At 36.6% G+C, this 24,326-nt stretch overlaps 1 protein-coding gene across 1 annotated transcript; it reads right to left on the minus strand.

Annotated features, from left to right (window-relative positions):
- Positions 1-586: 586 nt before the first annotated feature.
- Positions 587-22,950, minus strand: NBN (nibrin). Its single transcript, XM_062502840.1, has 16 exons — positions 22,825-22,950; positions 21,162-21,295; positions 19,391-19,536; positions 17,951-18,110; positions 17,432-17,535; positions 13,245-13,362; positions 12,762-12,952; positions 11,577-11,677; positions 9,946-10,081; positions 9,282-9,545; positions 8,563-9,025; positions 6,524-6,613; positions 5,223-5,378; positions 4,103-4,216; positions 3,087-3,136; positions 587-1,440 (listed from the first exon to the last, which is right to left on the minus strand). The coding sequence occupies exons 1-16, from the start codon at positions 22,853-22,855 to the stop codon at positions 1,410-1,412; spliced, it is 2,289 nt and encodes a 762-aa protein (XP_062358824.1). The 5' UTR covers positions 22,856-22,950; the 3' UTR covers positions 587-1,409.
- Positions 22,951-24,326: the final 1,376 nt, after the last annotated feature.

A 24,326-nucleotide genomic window follows, 5' to 3' on the forward strand; every position in this document is an offset into this window, starting at 1 on the left:
GCTTAAGAACAGTCTTTTTAAAGGTCTTTGGTGGATAAGATTTGATATGCCCGTACAGAAACACTGTCACAGCTTTTGTGGAGCTCATAAGAATTGGGCTGTACTTTGTGTATCAGTCTGGACATTGCTGACCAGCAAGAAGATGCCAATGCAGAGCTCAACAAAACACTGGCTTTGGAAGGCCAAATACTTTCTGCATGTAGCAACCATGATGACTTCAGCAGATCTGCCATCTTGACAGACACAAATCTCTTGATGTTCTCCAGATCTGATACAACAGAGCAGCCTCAAACAGTGCAGCTCATCTTGCTTGTATGCTCAGAGCTCTCGGCAGAGGAAGTAATTTTGTTTGTGTTAATTCAATTACAATTACATCAACCAGATTACTTCCTCACATGAGGAAGGAAATCCTCTCTCTTGAAACTGGATACAGTAGAACCACTGTCCATCTCTACCTGTATGTAGTGGCTTCATACAGCTGAGCAAGATGTCTGGAAAGTTTTTCTCACTGTATTTCCAGAGGAATTTCACAAATTGCAAGTTCTCAGATGATTAAGATGAGCTCTCCTAATCTACAAACAGGTAATTGTTTCATAGCTTTCCCTGTTATGTGAACTATTTTGATGGCCATATTTTTACACAATGATTGCAAAAAGTACAGGCATGAGAAAAAGAAATTACTCATATAATTTAAAATTCCAAATTGGAGTGCAACAGCTCTTAAAGACTTTGTCTGGCTCGGAAGTAGGTTTTAACAAATGAACATTCATCCACACTGATTTAAAAGTGTAAATGAAAATATGTTTAAGCAAGAGAAAAAGAAGCTGTTCTTTTCAGTTCCAAGATACTCTGCACCAATAACAATAGTACATGCTCTATATAATGAACCACAGATAAGTGGTTCATTATGAATCATATCATGACCATATTGTATCAACCATATCATACCACATCATGATCAAATACCAGTTGCATCTCTACCTCAATAGATTTTCAATTATTAACATATCCTTGAAAATATCTAATTAACAAAGCCTTTCTGAAAAAAAAAAAAAAAAACAAAAAAAAACAACATAGCCTGGTGCTAAGTTCCGTTTTTTCCCAAAACAGTACTGATAACCAAACATTAAAAATAGCCTAAAATTAAATCCTAAGTATCTACAATATTTTACTGAGCATTACTCTGAAGTGAATAATGGGAAGGTCTTGACAATACTGCAATCTGTAAGTACTAAGCAGTGAAAGGAACTTTTCTTTTTCTTTAATAAAAGCAAGACTTAGAAAACACATCTTACAATAAGAGATATTCAAATGGTCATATATAGGAACATCATACACACTGTAACCTAGAAACCTAAGGAACAGAAAGCAGGTTTTGCCAGAGAAACACTGTAAATCCAGGTCACAATTTATCTTCTTCTTTTCACGTTAGGATCATATCTGCAACAACAACAACAACAACAAAAAATTGTCACTAATGAGTAAAACAATTATATTCAAAGTTTATATAGATATACATCTAGATATATATACAATGTGATGCAAACAGTTTTACTATATATTCATAACAAGGGAATGATCAGTGTTCAATCCTTTCCCTGACTACACTCCTATAATTAACTACAGTTACTACTATTTGACTGAAGGATGCATAAGGTAGAACCCGTGTACAAATTTAAGATAACTTTTAATGAAATTTTCAGATTGCCTAACTACTTACAACCTTTAAATCTGAGGCATGGACAAACTTCTCCAAGCCTTTATTGTCCCAGCTAAGCTCTTTACTGGAAAAGTACACCAAAAAAACAAGAGGAGGGAGGGAAAAGGGGTCCTGAATGCTTACACTGATGTACATTTGGCCACAACTCATTCAGACAAAACCTTTCTGCTGCTTTCTACTCCTACATAAAGCAGATCCTTGCCCTACCTCACCCTTTATACAGCTTCTGATTGACTGCTATTGACTGTTAAATTTAGAGCTATTTTCTGGACATATAAACAGCAACCTGATTTACTGCAATATGCTTATAGTTTGACTCCACTTGACACTGCTATCCTTTGGCCTTCTCTTCCAAAATCCTGTCATTTCTTTGAAATTCTGATGTGTTTTATATTCATGCATGACTAACTTACAGACACAATTGAACGATGAGGCAGTTTTACTTCCACTAATTCTGCTTTCATTCATGAAGACGTTTTGCTTAGATAGGAAAATGTGACAACTTGTGAGCCAAATTACATCACCACATAGCTAGAAAGGTATTAGAAGTCACTGCTGTTGCTATACAATTCATACTTCAAAAATTAAATGCGCACCCTTTGAAAGAAATGCTCCATTATTACCTGTTAATGAACAGAGCAAGTTGTTAATGCAGTAAGATTTTCTAAATGGCTCTAACATGTATTGATGTAGTATCATGTTTGTTTTGATAGTGATTCAGAAAAAAAAATCCTTCTTCACCATACACATCTTTCTACCTAAATGCACAGCTATTGGTGTTAGACAAATTCATGAGGTGAGAAGTCAAACAGGGTCACTTGTTTCTTCACATAAAAAACACAGAAAGTAACAAAGTTTCTGCTAAACTAAATGAGGTCCCTATATTACCTGTCAAAACAGTTACTTGATATTATTGCTATAGCACTGTAACACATTCGTTCTAATGCTTAAAAGTCCTCTGTACAGCAAATTCTATGGATTGGATATGGATTCAGTGGGGAGGGGAGGAGTGGAAAGATAAAGCAGTTAGGGGATGATACATGATGGAAACCTCGCATCAGAACAACAGCAGCTTCAACCCTGTCAGTGACTGGCTAGAGAGATGCTGACAGACAGTGATTAACACCATCTCATGTTATCTCCTCCACCTCACCTCCTCCCATTTTCCATGTTAAATGAAGCCTGAATAGTGATTTTTTTTCCCAGAGAAATTGCTGAATCACCTTGATTACATTCTATACGTGGGAATACATGAAATTTTGAGAAGAATAGTCAAAGCAGTCTTTTCCAAAATCAAAATTTGTCTAAAAAAAAGATGTGATGCAAAAAATTCACATTTTTCTAAGTACAAACGTAAAACTCTTACCTAAAGAGATCATCAGCAAGTGATTCTTCTCTTGCACGTCGGTCTTGTTCCTGAGAAAGTTTATTTAGTATTTGATTGTTAAGGATAATTCTAATGGACCATCTAGCAAAACAATATTCCTGCACTAACAGTTTTTCCTGAAGAAGTAAGTTTTCTCTATGTACTCCATTCAGTGCATATCCACATTAGACTAGTTATTTTCCTGCCCAAATCTGGCTACTGCTACCAACTAATAAATTGAATAGTCTGTGAAAGGTGTCAATTTTGGTCAGAACTGTGTTTTTTTGGGTTTTAAGCACTATTATAGAACTACAGATTTTTTATTTGATTATTTGTGTATAAAGGGAATTTTAATTAGCATTATTTATATTCAGGGACTAAAAAATGAGGTAAGAAGTGTTGATGCAACTGGACCTCCATCAGGCTGTGGAAACAATATGACATATCAGCAAGTATTTTTAAGGAAATTATTGGAAAACAAAAGTGCTAGAGAACTGCCATGATAAGTAGTTTAAGACTTTTGTATCTAGACATATGCACAAAAGAAAAAAATATTAAATTTATTCATAGTACATGTCTTCAGTATACTCCACCAGCGTTTTACTCATGCATTTTCTGTTCTATTCAAGAGCAGAGTATCAGCTGTACTGTACAACTACTTGAACACAGTTAGCCATGCAGAAATTCTTTCTAGCTCCTTGTCACATTTTTACAAGTCACAAGTTTACACAGCGCTTATTTTACTCATCAAAAGATTGCTCTCATTTAGGTTACTGATTTTACTTTCTATAAATATTTCTGAAGGTTGTTGCATGCAAAATGAATTTAAATAACCAAAAGATGAGTGTTACCACTGACCTATGTTACTTTACTACTGTACATGCTCCCATGAGCATGTGTGGACAACTATCTGGCTGAGGTTTTGTTTAAAAAATAAAATCCACAAGTACTCCAGTAATGATCACTCACATTAGTCAAGTTTTTTTTTTGAACACGTTTAAAAAATAATTTCTTACCTCCAATTCTTGCCTTAACCAGTCTTCTAGCTCCGAATTCTTTTTAGCATTGTAAGCAATCAAATCTGATCCTCCAATAATGCATGGAAGTTGTCCTGCCCCAGGGTAAGCTACCTGTTGGACAATAAAATCTTACAACTACAAGGCAAGCAGAGTGCAAATAAAAGATCTATTTCAAGAAATTCAGAAAGTCTATTCAGATATCACAGAAGAAAACCAGGCAGTCTTTCTTCGAACAACATTCAAAGATCATATTTAAAAGTGACTGAAGTCAAAAAAACACTTACAGAAAGCTGTCAACTCCCTCCTTTTACCAAAAGAAACAAACAAAAATACATCTGGCAAGTTAAATATGCTAAATAAATTTCATAGTGCATTAAGTGGAGTTTGAAATACACATAAAATCGGTTTATATTTTATTGTCAGACTGCCTAATCATCTTAAAAAATAGTGGAAAAATTACAATTACAAAATAGTGGAAAAGAAAATATTAACAGAAAATTAAAACATTACCTAAAAATGAGAGCATACTCCCAGGAAGTAGTATTATATGATCCCATTCTATAAACAGTATTTTACTGAAATGCCTTTCTAGTCATCTTATAACACAAGATTTTAATTTTTATTTTATTTTCAGTATAAGCTGAAGTGGTACTTTTACACTGAACACCAAGAATCATTTTGCAATTGTCTTCAGGACCCAAGCAAGCAATCATTTTACTTTTGTATGATATAGATTTAGTTCTATTTAGAAATCCAAGATTCATTAGTTAAAACGGAGGAATCTCAATCACTCTATGCTGCACATACAGGTCTTGGAGAAGTGGAACTGCTGGCTTTTGGAGGTACAACCAGAAGTTATGGTAGCTATCATTTAACTTACTCCAAGCAACAGCTTGAAATAGGGAGTACAAACATCTAAATAATCCAGCACGAGGTCAAACTTGTACTTCTTCACTCAATTAAAAAAATATCTGTCTACAGTATAATATGGTATTTAAATTGTTTCTTTCTGTAGTTATTATCAAATCTTTAGTAACATATTTCTACTATCTATAGGCAACACTTTTTCGTATTTTTAAACAGTGCCATCTTGTGACCATTTAAAAAACACACTAACCTTTTTGAACATTTTGAAATTTTTCTTTCCCCCATAGCTGATATTTCCAGGAAGATGACTGCTCTGTCTTAGATGGCTGACAACCAGCGATCTAAATTCTGTCAACAAAAGCCTGCTAGGAAGATTGCTGGAATCATCTTCCAGTTTGCTGTGGTTCTTATGTGGGAAGAAAAAGGAAGAAGCATTCAAGTGTGTGAACAGACATACAGCACATCTAGCAATACAAACTGTAGGGATATCATCGTGAGCAGAGCTAAGCAGAAATTAGGATTACAAAACAGTGAGGGGAAGCAGCAGCAGCTAGAGTCTAAGAGGATGTATAAACTTTTCAGCCTCCTTATACACAAATAAACAGAAAAACACAAAGTTGAACGTCTTCAGCTCAATTCTAGCCTACAAATACCCGCCCAAATCTAGGGCTCTAAACTGAATTTGATCACTTTATCAAATTTTTCTTTTCCATGAGAATGCTCATATGCCAGCAAGTCTGCATGCACACTTTGCTGCCTGGGGCTGCATCTATGTGGATTCCGGAGGATGCCTGGGCAGAGGACAAGTTCACAGGTAACATTAAAGGACAGCTGATCAAAGACAGCTCCAGCCCAGACGTAGTATAGTTGTTTTACAGAAAAATATAACAAAGTCCTTTCATCTGAGCTGACCCTGCACTTTGGTATACCTGCTCAGCATTCTCTCTTCTCGGGCTGTTTTTTTGTATGTGGGTGAAAAGGTATTATTCTGCCCCTTGTTGACTACACTCCATCTCTTCAGAATATTTTTATTTGTTTCATTCAGCCTAGTCTCCTTTTCCTCTGCCTCACTGCCCCCTCCAAGCAATTCTCCTCTCCTTCCTTCATTTCACCTACAAAGACTTAGCACGCTATCTACTGTTAATCACTGTATATTAAATCTATTTTCCTAATGCTCCATCTCTTCCGTTGTAGTTGTGATCTTACAGCAGACAAGATTACATCTCTGGCAAGTCTTTAAGTAGTAATCCAAGAAAAACATCAGTCCAAGTATTAACTACATTAAAGGCTTAATACAATTACATGTAGCTCAGTCACCTTTAAGTATCCACCCAAACGCCATTACAGAACCACACAGATGAACTACAAGTGCTCTTTTTTTCCACAGTCTACAAGCTGGACTGCACTATTCAAATTTACATTACTATGTTAAGTAGTACAACCTTCCAAACCTCCTTTACTCTGAAATAGGATCCAAAAATACTATGTTCTTAAGAGCAAAATTCTGATGTGCTTTTGTAATGCTTCTTAAAGTTCACTGTTCAAACTTACAATTAGCTGGCTCCTTACCAAGGCTTGTGACTCTTGCTTGATATTACTTTTCATTTCTGAAGTTCGAACTGATCCAAGTTCCTCTTCCTTCTATTTGATTAAAAATAATTTTAAATATAAAACTGAAATGAAATGGGAATTTAGTCACATAAAATTATGTTCTGCTATTTTTGGTAGAATAAACATATCCAAATCAACATAAATTTTTAGACAGAAAAGCAACTGCCCTGTACTTCAAATTTTTTATTATTTTATGCACATTGTAACAATTGTTGGAGGTCTTCTCTACCAAAAAATCACTATTATTTGTTCACTTCGGGTTTTTTTCTTTCTTTATTATATGGTCCATCTGTACAATGTTTGAAGTCCTGACAGGTACTGGAAAACTGTAAAAGCTATTGAATATAAAATGTATCATTTTCAATTTAATATTTGAAGTGTACATGTGTGCAGAAAGGATATTTCATTACCAGGACAAGAAAGTATTCTGCAGATTGATTATGTCCTATAGCTTAAAACCAGATTTGCATTATATAAATTATTTTCAATGGTTGATAAAATACTAGATCAGCTTTATGCACCCTGTAGGTTTTGAGTCAACTACTCACATTCTTTGTCTTGCCAGATACACAAGATGCATCTATACCTACAGAAAAGATTTATCAAATTTGCGCGTGTCATGAAATCTCCTTCCTAGTCCACTGGAAATGTATCTTACATGAATAAAGTAGGTCATTATTAAACTATGAGAAGACTTATTTTCTGCAAAAATCTTTAAGTGCATATCTGCTAAAGTATCAGCTTAGTTACACATAAGATTTTTTTTTCTCCTTCAGAATGCTGACAAGGAGTTAGACTAGAAAAACTTTCCAAGCACCAAGCAATAAAATTCAACAGACTATTCCAAGCACCAATTTTAGTCTGTCACTATGGTCAGACCTAATAAACATACTTGCTGATAGCATAAAAAGCAAGAAACAAAATTCTCTAAATCACAGGACTTGTCTTTTAAAGTTAGCCTGTTAGTAACACACACACACAAAAAGCATTATAATGAAGTTCACATTTGGACAGAAGCAAGCTCCAGTAGAGAATAAACAAGGTGCCAAGCTGGTCTGACTTAAGGATGCACAGGCAACTAATAATCCTTATGTGGTTCAAGGAATCCTGCAAATTACATTTAATCATGCATTCAAACTTCTAAACACTTAAATGCTGCCTACACTGTAAAGGGACTGGACAGTAAGCATTAAAATATTTATTTTAAATAAATTTAAAAAACCCATGTTCTCTTATTCCTATTGTATTGTTAATAGACTAGACCTCTCAACACTGTTTTCCTTTACAAACCTGCTTTTCTTTTTATTAACACAGTGGCCACTGTTAACTCAAGGTATGTTATTTTTTTCATATCTTTTAGAAAATTTCCTTAGTGTCAAATACAAAATCATAAAAATAATCACGAAAAAACAAGCTGTGTTTTGGTTTTGCTGTTGGTTTTGGTTTAAAATTTCTTATACAAGAATTTAATAATCTTTCACATGCTATCAAAAGACTGACTTAAAGGATGTTGGACACTACTGTGGTATTCAACAGAAGAGGTCAACTAGAAGTTCCTTTAGAAAATTAATTACGTAAAGATAATTGAGTACTATCTTAGAATAAATAACAACAATTATAATTAACACAGTAACAAGCAACATGAGAAGGTTTCCTTGGATGATGGATATATTCTCCTATTCTACTTATAGTATATAGAATTAAAAAAATAGGAAAAGTTTAGAATACAAGCAGCTTTCAATTCATAAATAAAAAATGCCAAGAAGAATGAGAAAACATTTAGTTAGGTGCAAAACTGTAATGTTCACATGTAAAAGATGAATCATTCTGATCTAAAAATTGATGTACAAGATTTAAGCAAACAAATTTTACAAAGCCACTTTCTGTATGCAGGCAGCCTCCTCAAAGGAGTTAACTGCATCCTTCTAACAAAGCTGCAAATTTCAAGATTAGGCATCTGAGAAGAATATAAAACTTACCAATATTTTATTCTCCTCTTGCTGATTTACAATTACTTCTTGAATCCTGCTTCCTTTAGCTTCCAAACATTTTCTTCGTTTATTTCTTTGAGCTTCCTGGTCATGATCTGCCATTTGATCTTCCCAGTCTACATCTCCACTTCCAAACACAATTTCTAATGCTTCTGCATCTTCTGATAAATCATCTAATTCCTTTCTCTTCTTTGGTGCATGATTTTCACTAGAACTGGTTTTAGTGTCTGTTCCATCACTTGTTAGTTTGACACTTTCCCTCACAAGCTTCATACCCATGTCTCCTGCAAAATTTAGGTTTGGGTCCAGGATGCTATTTTTCTTTTGATGCTGTTTTGCTTCACTGTTGCAGGCTGAGGAAGTTGTGGATTCAGTGCACTTTGGAAGAGGTGATGACTCCTCCGATTTTGCTAATTTGGGTACAGAGGTTTCTTCTTCTTCAGCTCTTTCCCTTAGCCAGAAATAAATTGCAAATTAAAGAAACTACAAAAGCATTTTTGAGTATGATTAGCTGTACCCATAACATAAGAGCTTCTGGGGTTTTATAAAGTACCTTTGAGGAAAAACCTTCCATTCTAGGAATTCAATCTAAAAAATACCTTTTTAAGTACGTGTCAAATTAAAAGTACATTGCTTGAGTTAAAATTTTTCAGAAACATCACGAACATACCAATAAGGGAAGTAATGCCAAGAACATTTCAACTCACCTTTTTCTAGAAACCTGGAAGTAATTAGTAATTGAGTTCGCCTGGTGACGCGAAGCACTCATACAAGGTTTGCCAGCTTCTGAGCTCTTAGATGGTGAGACAGGCTGACTTCTTTGACTGAACCCAGGTGTTCTGTTCCCTCTGGGTATCGATGTTCCTGCGTTTACACTGCCACCTGTGCCACTGCTTTTCTTTACAGCACTTATACCGTGGAAAGCCATTTTCCTTTGTCTATGCACCTGGGAAGTATCCTCTATCTCCATACTAGATTAGAGAGGAAAGGAATACACAGGATAACAGATACACCAAATCAGAGATAGGCTTTTTTAAAAAGCTATACCTGCACTTTGAATAAACTTACAAACAATGTGCTAAAAACAAACTGTAAAATCTGCTATGATCAACATACTTTTATAATTGTGAAATGGCTTGAAAACCTGTAATAGTTCAGACAGTCAAGACAGATAAACAGTATGCACATTTGCCTCTGGAAGTCATCTAAGTCCTATGGGATGCTTTCTGAAATCTAATACTCAAAAGCAGAAATTATCTCACTGCAGATAAGTGGCAGCAATTTCGTGAATAGCATTTCTAACAGTTCCTCTGCTACAAAGGACTGCTTTATTTGCAAGTCTTAGCTTAAAAATTTCCAAGAATACTTTACCATGTCTGCTCTTCTGTATCAGCTATGCATAAGGTGCTGCTATCTGCAGCAGCTGGCATTATGGTTTCATCCACAGCCAGACTCTGGGAAATGGCTCGGCCTACGGCAGCTGATGCAAGAGAACTTTCAGGTACAGCTGCAAGACCAACATGAGAGAAGAATTTTAAGGTTAATATCAAATCTGTGTTCCTTGCATGTCCTATCACACATTACTACCTGATCATGTGAGAGCTTTGGAAAATGATCTTAAAACAGTTTTAATTAAAAGATAAGCAGATGTATTAATTTTTAAAAAACTGACATAAGTAGTTCTAAAGGACCATATTCTGGAATTCAGATTTAGCTAAATAATCTATGGATTAAGTACTGGAATTCTGCTTAAATAAAAATGCAGCATAATGGGAAATCATATACCAATATGCACATAATGTACTTAAAAATCATGTGGTATATATTTTATGCAAAAAATAAAATATATACAATGCAATGTGAACATCAGGCAAAACTGTCAGAGCACAAAATTCCTTATATTTACTCCTTTATGACGATCTCTAAAGTGATTACTGGAACTGGTATATAAGTTTTTTTCAATTTTAAACACTGCTTCCTTTAAACTCTGATATACAGTCTGTTGACACAATTTCAGACCACTTATCTTTTATCCAGCTGAATCATTCAGACTGCAAACAAGAATCAGCATCTCTACCAGTACTGCATATTATGTTTTCTCTATTCAAAATACATTTTCAAGTAATGTTCCTACATGCAAAGACAAACTTATGTTTCTTTTCTTTGATTTTAAAAATAACGGTAGGATTTTCTACCTGATACAACACTTTGTAGAACAAAACAGAATCCATGAAACATAATTCTGAAAATCTCATAGCAACAAAATATTGAATAAAATGAAGAGGGATGAAAAGAGAATTTCATCAAAACAAACAAAACCTTTCTGTCTCTCGAAGACTTTTATTATTACCACATTAGCAAATACAAGTTTCATGTCAAGACTTGGAATGTCCACTCCCAAACTTGTACTTCAGCAAATGTGACAATTATGTCTCATTGTCTTAACTTATGGAAAGATTATTTCTACTTTTAAACTGTGCAGGAGGGATTGTATCTTCCTGAAGCAAATTCTGTTTTGTGCAAAGGGCAAAAGAGAAAAAAAAGCAAGCCTTAACAAATTATTTCCATTCTTATTCTCTTGATTTCTGACATTCATCTTCTACTTCCCGATTACCCCAGTCTGATATAGAAAGACAGAATAGCATGGCATTCAAACTACCACATACATATGAATTCATGGTCACTAGAAATATGAACTTCAGATGTTTTTAAATTATCTTTCCTTTCAAGGTCACTGTTCTGCCTAACTGCCTTTTAGGATAGTTTTATATCTGCTTTTTTATTTGCATCTAAGAATCATATAATTTTCATTACAATTTACTGCATGGCTTTTAAAAATCAATTGCCTCTTTGGAGATGTATACATTTTTCATAGAATGTCAGTCTTTTTTAGTGGTCTTGCAAAACAGAACAACTTGAACATCACAATTGATGCTCTTACACAAGAAGAAATACTGCCTCTTTGAGGCTGTTTAACTCACTATGACCTTTCTTCCAATTACCTTTGGAGGCAGGCTGCTTTTGAGGGTTGCAGTATTTTTCTGTAGACATGAAGATAACTGCCAATCCAATTTCTGCCTCTGGAATAGCCCTAAGATTTTTGCTGTTTACATATAAATTAAAAAAAAAAAAAAAAGGTTTTTCAGTACAGATTCAAAGACAAATAGGCAAATGAGCACAGGTATGGCAAAGTACAAAATATTCCATTCCTCCCCCCAAAAAAATCAGCCTACACTACAGTTTTTCCCAACAGAGTAAGTCAGCAATTATCCTTCAGTGACAATTATCCTTCATTATAGCCATGTCCTATATGCATGAACTCCTGTGTTTCCTGATGCTGTGACCACTGTCTAACCCCAGTAATCTGGCCCATACAGCTCTACTTTCCTGATTTCTGGGCATTTAACCAATTATGCTCTACCTCTGATGCAAAAATGTATGAAAAGAGACTTGGAAGATCCAACCACTTCTTACACATCAGACCCTCCCCCCTGCATCTTCTGTACTGCAGCCACAAGGAGAGATTGAGCACTGTCTTCTCTATCTAGCAGGAAAATTTAGAGGAACCAGGTTTACATGTAAAGGATTGAGATTTTGTTTTATTGTTTTAATAAAATGGCATAATGATAATCCTAACATCTACAATGTTATAATGCAGTCCGCCCTCTCAAACAAAACCGACCACCAAAACAAAAACTAATTTGCATTTAACAGTTGTTCTTCAAAAACACTGTATACAAATAATTACACAACAATAAATCACATGACCTCAAGATGCCATCTCATCTCATCTCTTGTTTATGAAATACATATAATTAATGAACTATCATAAGTTATCTATTTTGCGTTCTTAGAATATATTAATTTTCACTTCTTTTAAACAGCAGAAGAGGAACTACTTGCTGCCTGTAATTTTAAATTTTAAAATTCATTACAATGAATTTTCGTAGAACCGAGTTCCAAAAAAAATTAAAAAGAAAAAAATTCCATCAAATGCTCATAGAACTGCCAAGTCCTTTCTTTCCCACTTCAAGAAATTTTAGTTACTCTACTAAATACTTAGAACAATGAAAAAATGCCCTTTTTATAGGCATCCTCCTGCTTAAATATGTATGTAAATGCCATGACCAAATCTCTGTAGAAATTCTGAAATTATCCTACCGCTGTACAAGAGAACAATGCTGCACCTTTCCAAGACAGTCAGAATGGAATCAGCGCTGTTTGTCATAGAGGCAGATCCTGAGACCTGAGAGTTTGTCAAACCCACATCAACTACACAGACTTCAGGAGACAGTAGTAAAGGCATTTCTTTTCTTCCTTCTGTCACCAACTTTACTTCCCCTCCTCCAAGAGCAACTGCTGGACCCAATTTCTTGTGCTAAAGAGAGAAAGCAAATGAAAAAGAAATAAATCTTAGAATGTAGACAGTTTGGAGGTATCAGAATACAGAACTATCTGCACAGTGCTTCCCAGTGACACACTACTGCAGATGCAATACATTTTCATGCTCCTTTTCTACATTTTATCTTGTTTAGACCACTGTACTGTAGGATAAATATACAGAATTCCTTCTTTTCTGATGAACCCAGAATAAGTGTGATTTCAGAGTGAACAGATCTGTACTTAGCTACCTACCCCTGCAATATTTTTGCAATGTAAAGCCTGATTACCTGCTTGGCAGTTAGAAATATAAAAGTTTTTCCACTGAATATTTTTTTCCTCTCATGGTGCTCAGATAAATCAAGGTTCTCAGTGCCAATGGAAGGCTCATCAACTGGAGGATAAAAGCTGCAACAACAGCAAATGAAAGTTATGAAATTCAGATTCACTTATCAATACTGACTCATAGTCCTTTCTGCCTCAGAATAAAGTTCTGAAGTTAAAATCATACTTTTCTCTGTTAAAACTACTTAAATAAATACCTTTCAAAAGATTGTTAAGAAGAAGAAGTGCCCCTAATTTTTCAACAACAAATATAAGACTGAGACTTCCTACTTCAGTAACTAAGAAAACAGTTTTAGGAATGCATTCAACAAAACTGTTGTACACATATCCACATTCTTACTAACAATACTGACAACTGAGACTGCAACTTCATTCTGCCCTTACTCTAGATAATAGTAAGACTCCACACAAAATTAATCATCTTTCTTCCTTTACCCTCCACATAGGGACAGTCACCCTTTATTCTCTTCTACTGTGCCAAGAAATTGTGTACCACCACACATGAGGACATCCTATAATATGACAGCAGACAAGTACACTTTTTTTGCTGAAGGGGATTCACTGTGCAGATTCTCTATTGTTTTGTCCAATACAGGCAAAGCGAGCAGGAGTTTAGCTGGGAAACATATTAGGTGAAAATAAAATTCTACCCTGAAACCTTAAATTTTGGCACAGCTTGGGACCTCAGCTCCAGTTAATGATGGCCTGCCCAGAGAACAAAAAGCCTCTAGAGTTAGGGAATGCATCTAATTAATAATTTCAGGATACTTATAAGATCTTTGAGCTTCATATTCACTGCTACAGCAGTTTTGACAGAGCAAGGAGAACTATAGGTCAATTTTAACCAAACTATACCATATCTGTATCCAAATTGCTATTTATATACATAGTTTGACTGATCACAGAACAAGTTATCTTTATTCTGACTGTTGATTACATATCCTTTTCATACTACTATGCAGGAAAAATAAAAGATGCTGAAACACACCAAGAAAATTCAGTTTAACAGCAAAGATTGGCAGATAATAAGGAAGAAACACATGAAATGATGAAATATTGATGTTCTGGGAAAAAAATCAAGTATCTGTAAACAGAAAAACATCCCTCAATCACTGTGAGCATTCATATATTTCAAGCTGGACATAAAAATAAGCACATAAATTTTCTACTTCATCCAAATACGCAATTCAATTATGACAGGCTAAAATGTGCTATATAGTTTCAGGTGCTTTTAAATAATCTTCATTCTTATGTGTTCTTCACAACCACTTCTTCAAAATTTATGTACACAATGAAAATTCAGCAACCTAAATCCACCAGATTTTGAAAGGTATTTGATCTATTTCAGCAGCCTGTTAAAATCTGTTTACAAAAATATTGCTGCATTGAAATTGAATAGATATGATAAAGCCTACTAATTTCAAATAGAAATAGGGAAATTCAAACTTGTTATCTTGCCAGAAGACTTTTGATAGTGACTCTCATAGAGACAGTTATTAACCTAAGATAAATACAAGGGACAAAGTCACTTTTAAACATGAAAGGATGAGTAAAAACAGAAAAACAAGAGTTTTCACTACTCTGAAATTGGACTATAGTTTCTTCATAAATATATTTTAAAACCTCCATTCTTTAACTTCAGCAAACAACTTTAACTGATGATTGCCTAGAAACCTCGCCCCCCCCAGACAACATTTGATTTTCCTTATAAACTCTTATCTAATGCTGATCTAAGCTCAAAAGGCAACAGTCTTTTGCAGGCAGGATTCTGAAGTTGTCCTCATATTTGGCCTCATAAGTTTTTAATAGCAACACCATTATCTAGAAAAGATCCTCTTAAACATTGAATCTCTCGATAAATATTTTGATTCTTGGTTCGTTTTTATTAAAAACTGTTACTTTTCTTCTTTTTCAAAGCTGTACACTACTGACACTGGCCTGCAGTAACCCAACACATTATTTCATATAGGACTGTGCTCATGCAGCCATTTGTGAAATCTTTGGTTATTGTTCTTTGCATAGGTTGTCAGAGAGTACCAGAGGACTGGGGTAATGCCATTAAAAAAAACCCAAAACTCCAGAAGTCCCACATTCATATGGGAACTGCAGGTTTGCCATTACGTGAAGTCTTGCCATAAACAAAAAAGATGCTTTAATTATTACTTTCTTCTAAAGATAATGCCTCCCTAGATTTTTTCAGAGGGACCAGCTCTACAGTTATAGTAAAGATTTAATGAACAGTATCACCCACTATTGCCACCTCCATTTACTTTTCCTGTTTCACACTCAAACCAGTATTGCCCCAAGCTCTACCTACAACACACAATATAGATTCCCAGTTGAAGGTGTAAGCATTTCTGGAAATTTAATGAAAATAGTTGCTAAGTAAATTTCCAGCATCTTCCCACAAGCATCTCAAAACCATGCCCTCTTTAAAATACAGCAATCATTTTAAACATATATCTGTGAGATACATCAGCTGTTTCATTTAGCTTGATGCAGAGCTCTCTTTGAAAGCTGTATAATGTGCATACTGCTACTGTCACTACCTTTTAGCCAGTTCAGGTTTTCTCAATGTCTTAAAAGTCAGCAAAAATATTTCAGAAAGGTAAACATATCCACCTGCTTCTTTTTTATGGAGCACTTGAAAGCCAATTATACTGTCACTTCTGTACTAAACAGATACACATTCTGGTTGCAAGACAAGGACACTGTTTACTTGTTCCTGTAAGAGACAGGAACAGCAGCATTACCACCAGGTAATACTCGACCAAACAAATTTTAAATTGCACAACCCATCACTAGCTTTTGACAGCTTGTATGACCTGTGATGCAAGAAAATAAAAATCTCCCAGGTAAGTATTTCAAGGACTACTAAAGAGTTTGTTTAGTCTTCTTACAATCTCAGAAAACAATGCAGAATTTTAAGGAGAAAGGCAAGTTACAATTAATTCAGATTCCCCCTTTCTTCTCAAACTGAAGAACAAATGAGTTTTAAGGCACTCACAGATGACTGATCTGACATATTACATAATCCCTGCTAATGCAAAGCAGAATCTAGAAACTGAGTATTTCCTACCAATTGCTCCAGATTGGCATCTTTATTTTCCTAACAAGGTAGTATTATGCTCTGTGAAATATATTTTACCACATATCAAGCACAGTTTATTGTGAATCCTCTTATTTTGTTTCTATTTCCTCATGAGCACCAAAAGTTTGTTTAGTATCTACCCAGGCTCAGACTTCAAACTGTTCTACCAATGGCTATCACCACACCCACTAAAGAAAATAAATTGCCATTGTCTAACATAAATGCATATTTATGCACATATGAATGTGGGAATTTCTCACCTGTATAAACCATGTGTTCATACAATAGAAAAACAACAGCCACAACCCCCAAACAAAACACAAATGTCTCCCTTTTCAAGGCAAAATGAGTAGCAGTATGGGCTCAGATGAAATTGTCACATACAGTATTGTGACTATTTTACATATTATCACATTGAGAAAATAAGCAGAAAAGCTATCCTGCAGTATTTAATGATTCCAAATAAAGAATTCCCTTTTGAAGTTAATTTAACCATGAAAAAATGCATATTTAATTCTCATTTAGTGAAGGCAAATGCGCATTAGTCACACTTCATCTCTCAACAGATAATTATAAACCTCTTGTATTTCAGAGAATTCAATGGTCAAGCTAAGTCTGTTCTGACCAAAGTTGACAGTAAACTCAGTAACTAACAGCACACTGGCAAGATAGGTCTACGTTATGAAATACACTTGATACTATTTCTTTCATAAAAGTGTAATTTCTTTATTTTTATGTAGCAATTCCCAGAAGCATTTGAAGCAATATTTAAATACCAACAAAACAAGTTCTTTTTCAGAGACAGTAACATCTCTAAGCATACAGTAAATTCTAGAGCTCATTTTATAACTCTAGGGATGAGAACAATAAAACTGCTGGAATATCAAAATGTTAATCATATTAAGGATCCCTCCACAAATAAAATTACTGTGAATTGCATATTATGTCAAAAATTATCAGATAAATGTGTAGTTATCGGGTAATCTAACTCCCATAAATTTCATTCTGCAACACAGTAAACATGATGATTTGGCAACTTACCTTCCATGATTAGGCAACTGTTGCCTGGACTGAATAGCTCTGATTAATTCAGAAAAAAACTCTGGTTTTATAATTGGCCGAGCACAAATCAAAGCACATATAGTCTGAAAAAAACAGAAAACACAAATTCACTGCACAGAAAAAGTTCAATTTGCATGTGGTTCAACTGACATTAGCTTTTTAAGATCGAAGATGTGCAAAATACCAAACAAATAAAATAATACTGATTTGTTCTTCTAGGAATGTTTTGCTTCTAACAGCATAGCTTTTAATTGGTGTCTTGATTAAAGTTCTTAAAATGTAGAAGGCAACTGATAAAAATGACTAGGTGTTCAAAACTAGCTTTTTTTTGTTTTCTTTCCCTTCAACTTCCTGTTGACATACACACCTTCTAAACTTGGAAAATGAAGCATTGACTACAGTTTTGTAGAGAAAAATCTTGAACAGGTCTAGAATTTAATTAGCATTTGTGGGGAAAACTGCAAAGCAATGCTATCAACAGGGAAAAGCTCAGCATACCTTAACAGTAACTTTTACTGATACCATTACAAGGTGGGTACATTCTTTAGTCCATTCATTCACTACAAGGCCTCCGAGCTGCTGGATAGCTTGATTTAAATCATTTTTCTGAGCTACATCTAAACACGAAGAGCAGACAATCAAAGGTTCATATTCCACTCTGCAAATAACAAGCAAAAGAATTGCTTAAGTTAATTCAGCCAATCATTACAAGGAACATAACTGACTTAACTGTCACATTTGTATCTCACAAAAATCTGAAGGAAAAAAAAATAAAAGACACATACTCTAATCTAGATCAAAAGTAAAATCTTCATGCTTTTAAATTTCCTGAACAAAAAGAATACTAATTTTTATACAGAAAAATTAACAACAATTTGACCTGATATCTGAAATATTTCTATGGACTTGTTCTTTTACAGACATCACGTAGAATTAGTGCTTCAAGAACAGTGCAAAGTCTGGGAATATCAAAAGAAATTTGAGTGTGTGCCTCCAAAAGCAACAGCTTAGTACTTAAAAAACACAGGTGTCATAGAATGCAATTTCAAGTAACATTTTCCTAACATTGTCATAATTCTTGACCATAAGCCTTTATATATATATATATATATACACACACACACATACATACATATATATTAGATCTTCCCTATCAAATTCAAAACATATAAAATTCCATTATTTCATTTTTAAATTATTTCAATTTCTTTCTACTTCATAAACTTTCCAGTACAACAGTCATGATGTATCTGGTCTCAAGGTATAATTCCTGTATCATGTTTCAGGTATGTTAGCCTAAAATATAAAAAATTATTTTATTGTAATAATTGGAGGAGACTGACAAGTTTTTCTTAACAATAAATAATAACAGCAGCATTGATAAAAATGATAAAAAATTTAAAGCACAAAGCCACCTTCTGGTTACTTTAACATTAATTTTAATGATCATTAGACTTTTTCTATTTAGCTGCTACTTCATCTTCAGAAGCGCTTCCTATAAATAAACAGATAGCACTTGCTACCATATGAAATTTGGAAAAAAATATCAAGTCAGGTTCACATCCTCCTGCAATGTCAGTTCTTTTCTCATTACATTATGAACAACTAACAAGGGCTCGGACAAACTGTAAACCTTTCTCCCTTCTTCTCATCTGGTTAGGATTTTGTTCTTTGCCTAAGAGAGCTTGAGAAGACTCACTGTACATGACACATCATCTTCTAAAATGCCAATGCTTTCTTATCTACAATTTTAATCTCTTAGTGTCAAAATAAATTATGTAAAAATATAATGGAAAAGTGTTTCAGAAGCAGGTGTGGAACACAGGCAAAATACTACTCATCTCCTTTGCTGTATCACTTGAAAAGTTGTATGATGTGCTGAAATACTCTTCTAAAAAATTAACTTTTCACTTGATATTTTATAATCAAAACACTTACCTAAACTTGCTTTCAAAGACACCAAAGTTGATTCTGTCACCAGACTGCAAAGACACTGAAGTACCATTGAGTTTTGATCCATTAACAAAGGTACCATACTTAGATGTATCCCTTACTGTTAATACAGGTACTGAGAGAGATTGACTCTGAAAATAAACATAAATGAGCCACTATAGTTTATCAGATTGAGACAGCTTTATCAGAAACAAGTTATTATCACTGTGGAACACAGCAATGGATAAATAAAAAGCAGCCCACAAAATACTATCTTAAATAAAGTCTTTGGACAATGAGGCTTGCTATAAGTAATTATCTTCTGTATTTCACTGTAAAGACATGAGAGAAAACATACATGTTTTTAGCTTCTGAACATTTGTGCTTCTTACACTTGGTCTTTCTGGATATTACACTTTGTCTTTCTAGAGACTGTGCATGGCAGTCATTTAATGACCCCAAACCTGAGCTGGTGCAATTTAGCAAGGCTCTGAGATTTATTATTTTTTTACCTACCACTCAGTTCTATCATGAGCATTAGGCTGAATAGTAAGTAAAAGCCTAAGGTCACCTGAGGGCACTTCTTGCACTTTCTTCCATAAGGAACGCTAGTCTTCCCCAAACTGCAGGACATGGAGATAGCATGGAGATCTCTTGAGAAGTCAGATACTGTCAGATTTCCAAAGTGGTTCACAAGCCAGTAAGAAGACTGACAGCTTGTTCTTATGAAATTCTGCCATGCAGTTATATGCTATTTCACAGAATAGATAAGGTCAGAAGGGACCACTGGAGGTGATCTAATCCAACCTGCCTGTTGAAGCAGGTTTCCTTATAGCACACTGCTCAGGATTGTCTCCAGGCTCCTTTGGAGTATCTCCAGAGACAGAGTCCACAACCTCTATGGGCACTCTGGTCCAGTGCTGAGTCACTCTCAGTACAGTTCTTACTTGTGCTCAGGTGGAACTTTCTATGTTCCAGTTTCTGTCACTGTCTTTTGTCCTATTGTATGGCACCACCAAGAAGAGCCTGGCTCCAACCTCCTGACACCCTCCCAGCTACTGACAGACATAGATGAGGTCTCTTTTCAGTTGTCTCTTCTTGAGGCTGAACAGGCCCAGATCTCTCAGCCTTTCCTCACAAGTAAGGTGTTCCAGTACCTTCATTATCTTCATAGCCCTCTGCTGGACTCACTCGATATTTGCAGCATTAAAGGGACAAACATATTTTGCATATTTTATTTTAAACACTAAATAAGGTTACAGAAATGAAACTTCTGCTGTCTGGCTTCAAAACATCCACATATGTCACATCACTTAGTGACAGTAAATTGCTGATTGCTAATTCTCTTTGGTATATTTTTCTTTTCTGTGCCTAAGCAAATACAGAATTAATGATGTGAAATGAAACTGAAGTTAAGACTACAGTAAAACAATTGAAGCACTTCCCAGAACCTAAAATGTGTCTGTGTAATGAAACTTAATTGCATAATTTTCCTGCTATGATTAGTTTAACACAAATTCCTAGTGAATTGTCACTCTAGGATAAAAGGAAGCTTGGACTACTAAAATTATGCCACTAAATCCCTCAATGAAAGCAAATAAACCTAAGGGGAAAAAAAATAAATTTCAAGATAAAAAGAGAAAAAAAAAAAACGGGTGATCAATGATTCTACTCCAAGCATAAAACTGGTGAGAGCAAAATGAGAGTACGTGTGGTCATGGCAGCCTGAATTATCCCCACAGAGCATCGATAATGCAGTAAAATGGTGGCTACTTACAGGGCTTGTTTCAGGCTGACTTACAGTCAGAACTGCGTGACTTCGACTGATAGACTGGTCATCCTGAATTAAAATTGTGCAGTTCTTGCGTCCAACAACATAGTCTACACCATTTAAAAGCCGATAAGGCTCTCCTGGAAATAAACAAGAGACAGAAAAATACCAATTTAGAAAAAACCCACCAAAATACCTGAAGCACATAGGAGAGATACTGAGGAGTTTGTAGCACATCTAAATCTCAGCTTTGCCATTCATGGTCAGAGCATGGTGCTAATCATGCCAAGGTTGTGGATATTATCCCCATGTGTGCCATTCACTTAAGAACTGGACTCAGTGATCCTTGTGGGTCCCTTCCAACTCAGAATATTCTGTGACTCTGACTTCTGTGATTCTGATTAGGTTGATTAGAATTATGCATTTTGCTTATAGACAAAACCTCTTTCTTTCTTTCTTGCTCCTTTGCTCTGTCCATTATAAAAGGATACATTTTATGAAGTTTCAAAGTAGCCGCACATTTTACAAGGACAATATATTTTTACCAATACTTCCTTGAAGATTAAGCGTAACATTTAGAAGAAAAAAAAACCCCACAACGTACAATAGGTTTTCTAAAACACCTTTGTAAGGGTACATAAGTTTTTGAGGCTATATTATTTATTCATAACTAACTAAGAGGTTCAGAGGAAAATGTCCTCCTGATGAATGTAAGATTTTAATGTAAATCAAACTGATACTTAGTAAGTTCAGCCTCTGACCAATGCTTATGGTTTTAGTTTATGTTTTGCATTTGTCACCCATGGTGGCTTCCCAGTGAATGGCTTGACTCTCTCCCAAAGGTGTGCTACCACTGGTCAACAGAACCAAAAATGTTTCTTGGTGAATCTGAGTAAGGAGAGACAAATTCCAGTTATCAACCCTGACAAATAACTTTTCAACTATAAACTGTACAGAAATGATAATTCTGAACAGAATGAAGAATGTTTTGATTCACTCAAGAGCTCTCCAGGCAATAAGAGTTGATTTCAGAAAGATTAGGTGCTGTATCCACAAGGAAATAAACATCAAAAATTTCCTCACAGTGAACCAGGAAACAGAGAAGATGCAGTTGTGTTAGGTCTGCTCCCTACAAGCACTTAGAAAGAAACGTATGTATTATATAAGACCTAGTACAGCTCCTATAGACAAGAAAACGAAGAAAAGTATAGATGCGATTTAGTTTCAAAACTGCATGCACGAAACACGATCAAGTTCAATAACTGGTCCTTAAAACATCAACACAACAGTCAAACACCGTTTCTGAGGTCGCTGCCTCAGAGTTCAACTCCCCAAGTATTTCAAAGCAGGACTCTAACCTGCAGCACCCTAAGACATCCCACACAGACTCGAAAAGAAGCCCTGCTAGATTTAACCGGCGCTGTGATCGGCGGTGCTCCAGGGAAATACGGAGGCTCCGCCGTGGACGAACACCCAGAGCGACGAGGCCTCAGACCACCGCCGGCCCGAGGCAGCACGGACACGCAGGCCCGGCAGGAGCCATCCCTATGGAAGCCACCAGGCCAGCACGCCCAGGGACACGCGCAGGCGCCGGTCGGGGCGGGGAGGGGAGGGGAGGGGGCCCGGGCCCAGCCCGCCGGAATGGCGGGGGCGTCTGCCGCTCCCTCACCTTTTCCCGAGGCGGGCACCAGCTTCCACATCCTGGAGCTCCTCCCGGCAACTCCCGGCGAGCCAGGCCGAGGCCAGGCCGGAGAGAGAAAATCCCGGGATCCGCCGCCGCGATCCCGCGCGCTGGGCCGGGATGAGGAGAGGGACGCGAGGGCGCCGCCTACTGGCCTCGCGTGATCTCTGCAGCCGTGGAAGGGGCGCGTGCGCGGGGCGGGACCGGGGCGGGGCCGGACAGGGACAGGGGCGGGGCCAGGGCGGGGCCAGGGGTGGGACCGGACAGGGACAGGAGCGGGGCCAGGGCGGGGCCAGGGGTGGGACCGGACAGGGACTGGACAGGGACCGGGGCGGGGCCGGACAGGGACCGGGGCGGGGCCTGACAGGGACCGGACAGGGACCGGACAGGGACAGGGGCGGGGCCAGGGCGGGGCCAGGGGTGGGACCGGACAGGGACCGGGGCGGGGACCGGACAGGGACCGGGGCGGGACCGGACAGGGACCGGGGCCGCAGCGAGGCCGGTTCGCTCCTGTGCCCGTGTCGTAGCCGGTCCCCTTCGCCCCGTGTCAGCGTGGATCGGGGCTGACATCCCCGGCCCCATGGGCAGCTTCTTACATGAGCCACCTCTATGGCCCCCCGCTACCAAAAAACAGGCCGTGCAAAACCACTACATTTAGTGATATCATCTTGTCCACTTTCACCATAGAAATACAATTATTTATATTATTTCACAGGTAGCTGTTTGGCACATTTGTATTTTCCAGTGCATAGTTTATAGTTTGTTTCCTCTTGTTAGCATTATTCAGGTGAAGCTTCCTAAATTCTGTAGTATTTCACAATTTAAAAGCTTCTCTTGGAGTATATGCACTCTGCTCTGCTTCTCCAGCTTTTTGTTTTTGCTGTTGTTCGTTTATTTCTTGGGGTTCTTTCTTTGTTCGTTGTTGTTATTTTCTTTTTCTGTTCAGTGATTACAGATGCCTTGAGACCCAGAGCTGTTGAAGTAACTGATTTTAATGGAGTGTTACAATGTAAGTCTTACCAGATACAATCCATATGCTGCTTTAATGACTGTGGCAACTGCTGCCCAGCAGTGTGGCGCTATTGCTTCAATGCCTGCCAGACGGTGTGCAGAATTTACGAAGATGTTGCCTACTCTAGAGCTTACTGTACCAACAGAGCATCAACAATTTTTTTTTCCCTAAATGCTGAACATTTTGAGAAAATGGCTGTTTTGCCATTATTATACAGGGCAATGATGAGTAAGCCGTAAAATTTAAATCCTGCTTGCTCTGAATTTCCACAGAGGTGTGTGATCAGTTCACCTGGAATTCTTAATTCAAAAGTTGACAGTACAGACCCAGTGATGGATTTGTTGTCTTTCATGCTAAGTTTTGTAACTGCAGTTTCATCAAGTGTAGTGGCCTCCCCTCAAAAAACTGAAGCTTTGTTAAATCCATAGGTTCTTATAGCTACTATGCTACTCCACCAACCCCTTTACCCTTCCTTATG

Source organism: Cinclus cinclus, chromosome 1, assembly GCF_963662255.1.
Source record: "Cinclus cinclus chromosome 1, bCinCin1.1, whole genome shotgun sequence".
In the NCBI taxonomy this organism is placed as follows: Eukaryota; Metazoa; Chordata; class Aves; order Passeriformes; family Cinclidae; genus Cinclus; species Cinclus cinclus.

Bases quoted from the DNA above. Each gene is read 5' to 3' on its own strand.
- NBN (XM_062502840.1), bottom strand. From the start codon at position 22,855: ATGTGGAAGCTGGTGCCCGCCTCGGGAAAAG. The intron at 19,537-21,161 runs GTAAGTAGCCAC...GTTTATTTTCAG, and splicing joins GTCAGCCTGAAACAAGCCCT to AGTCAATCTCTCTCAGTACC. The intron at 5,379-6,523 runs GTAAGTTTGAAC...TTCCCACATAAG, and splicing joins TGGTAAGGAGCCAGCTAATT to AACCACAGCAAACTGGAAGA.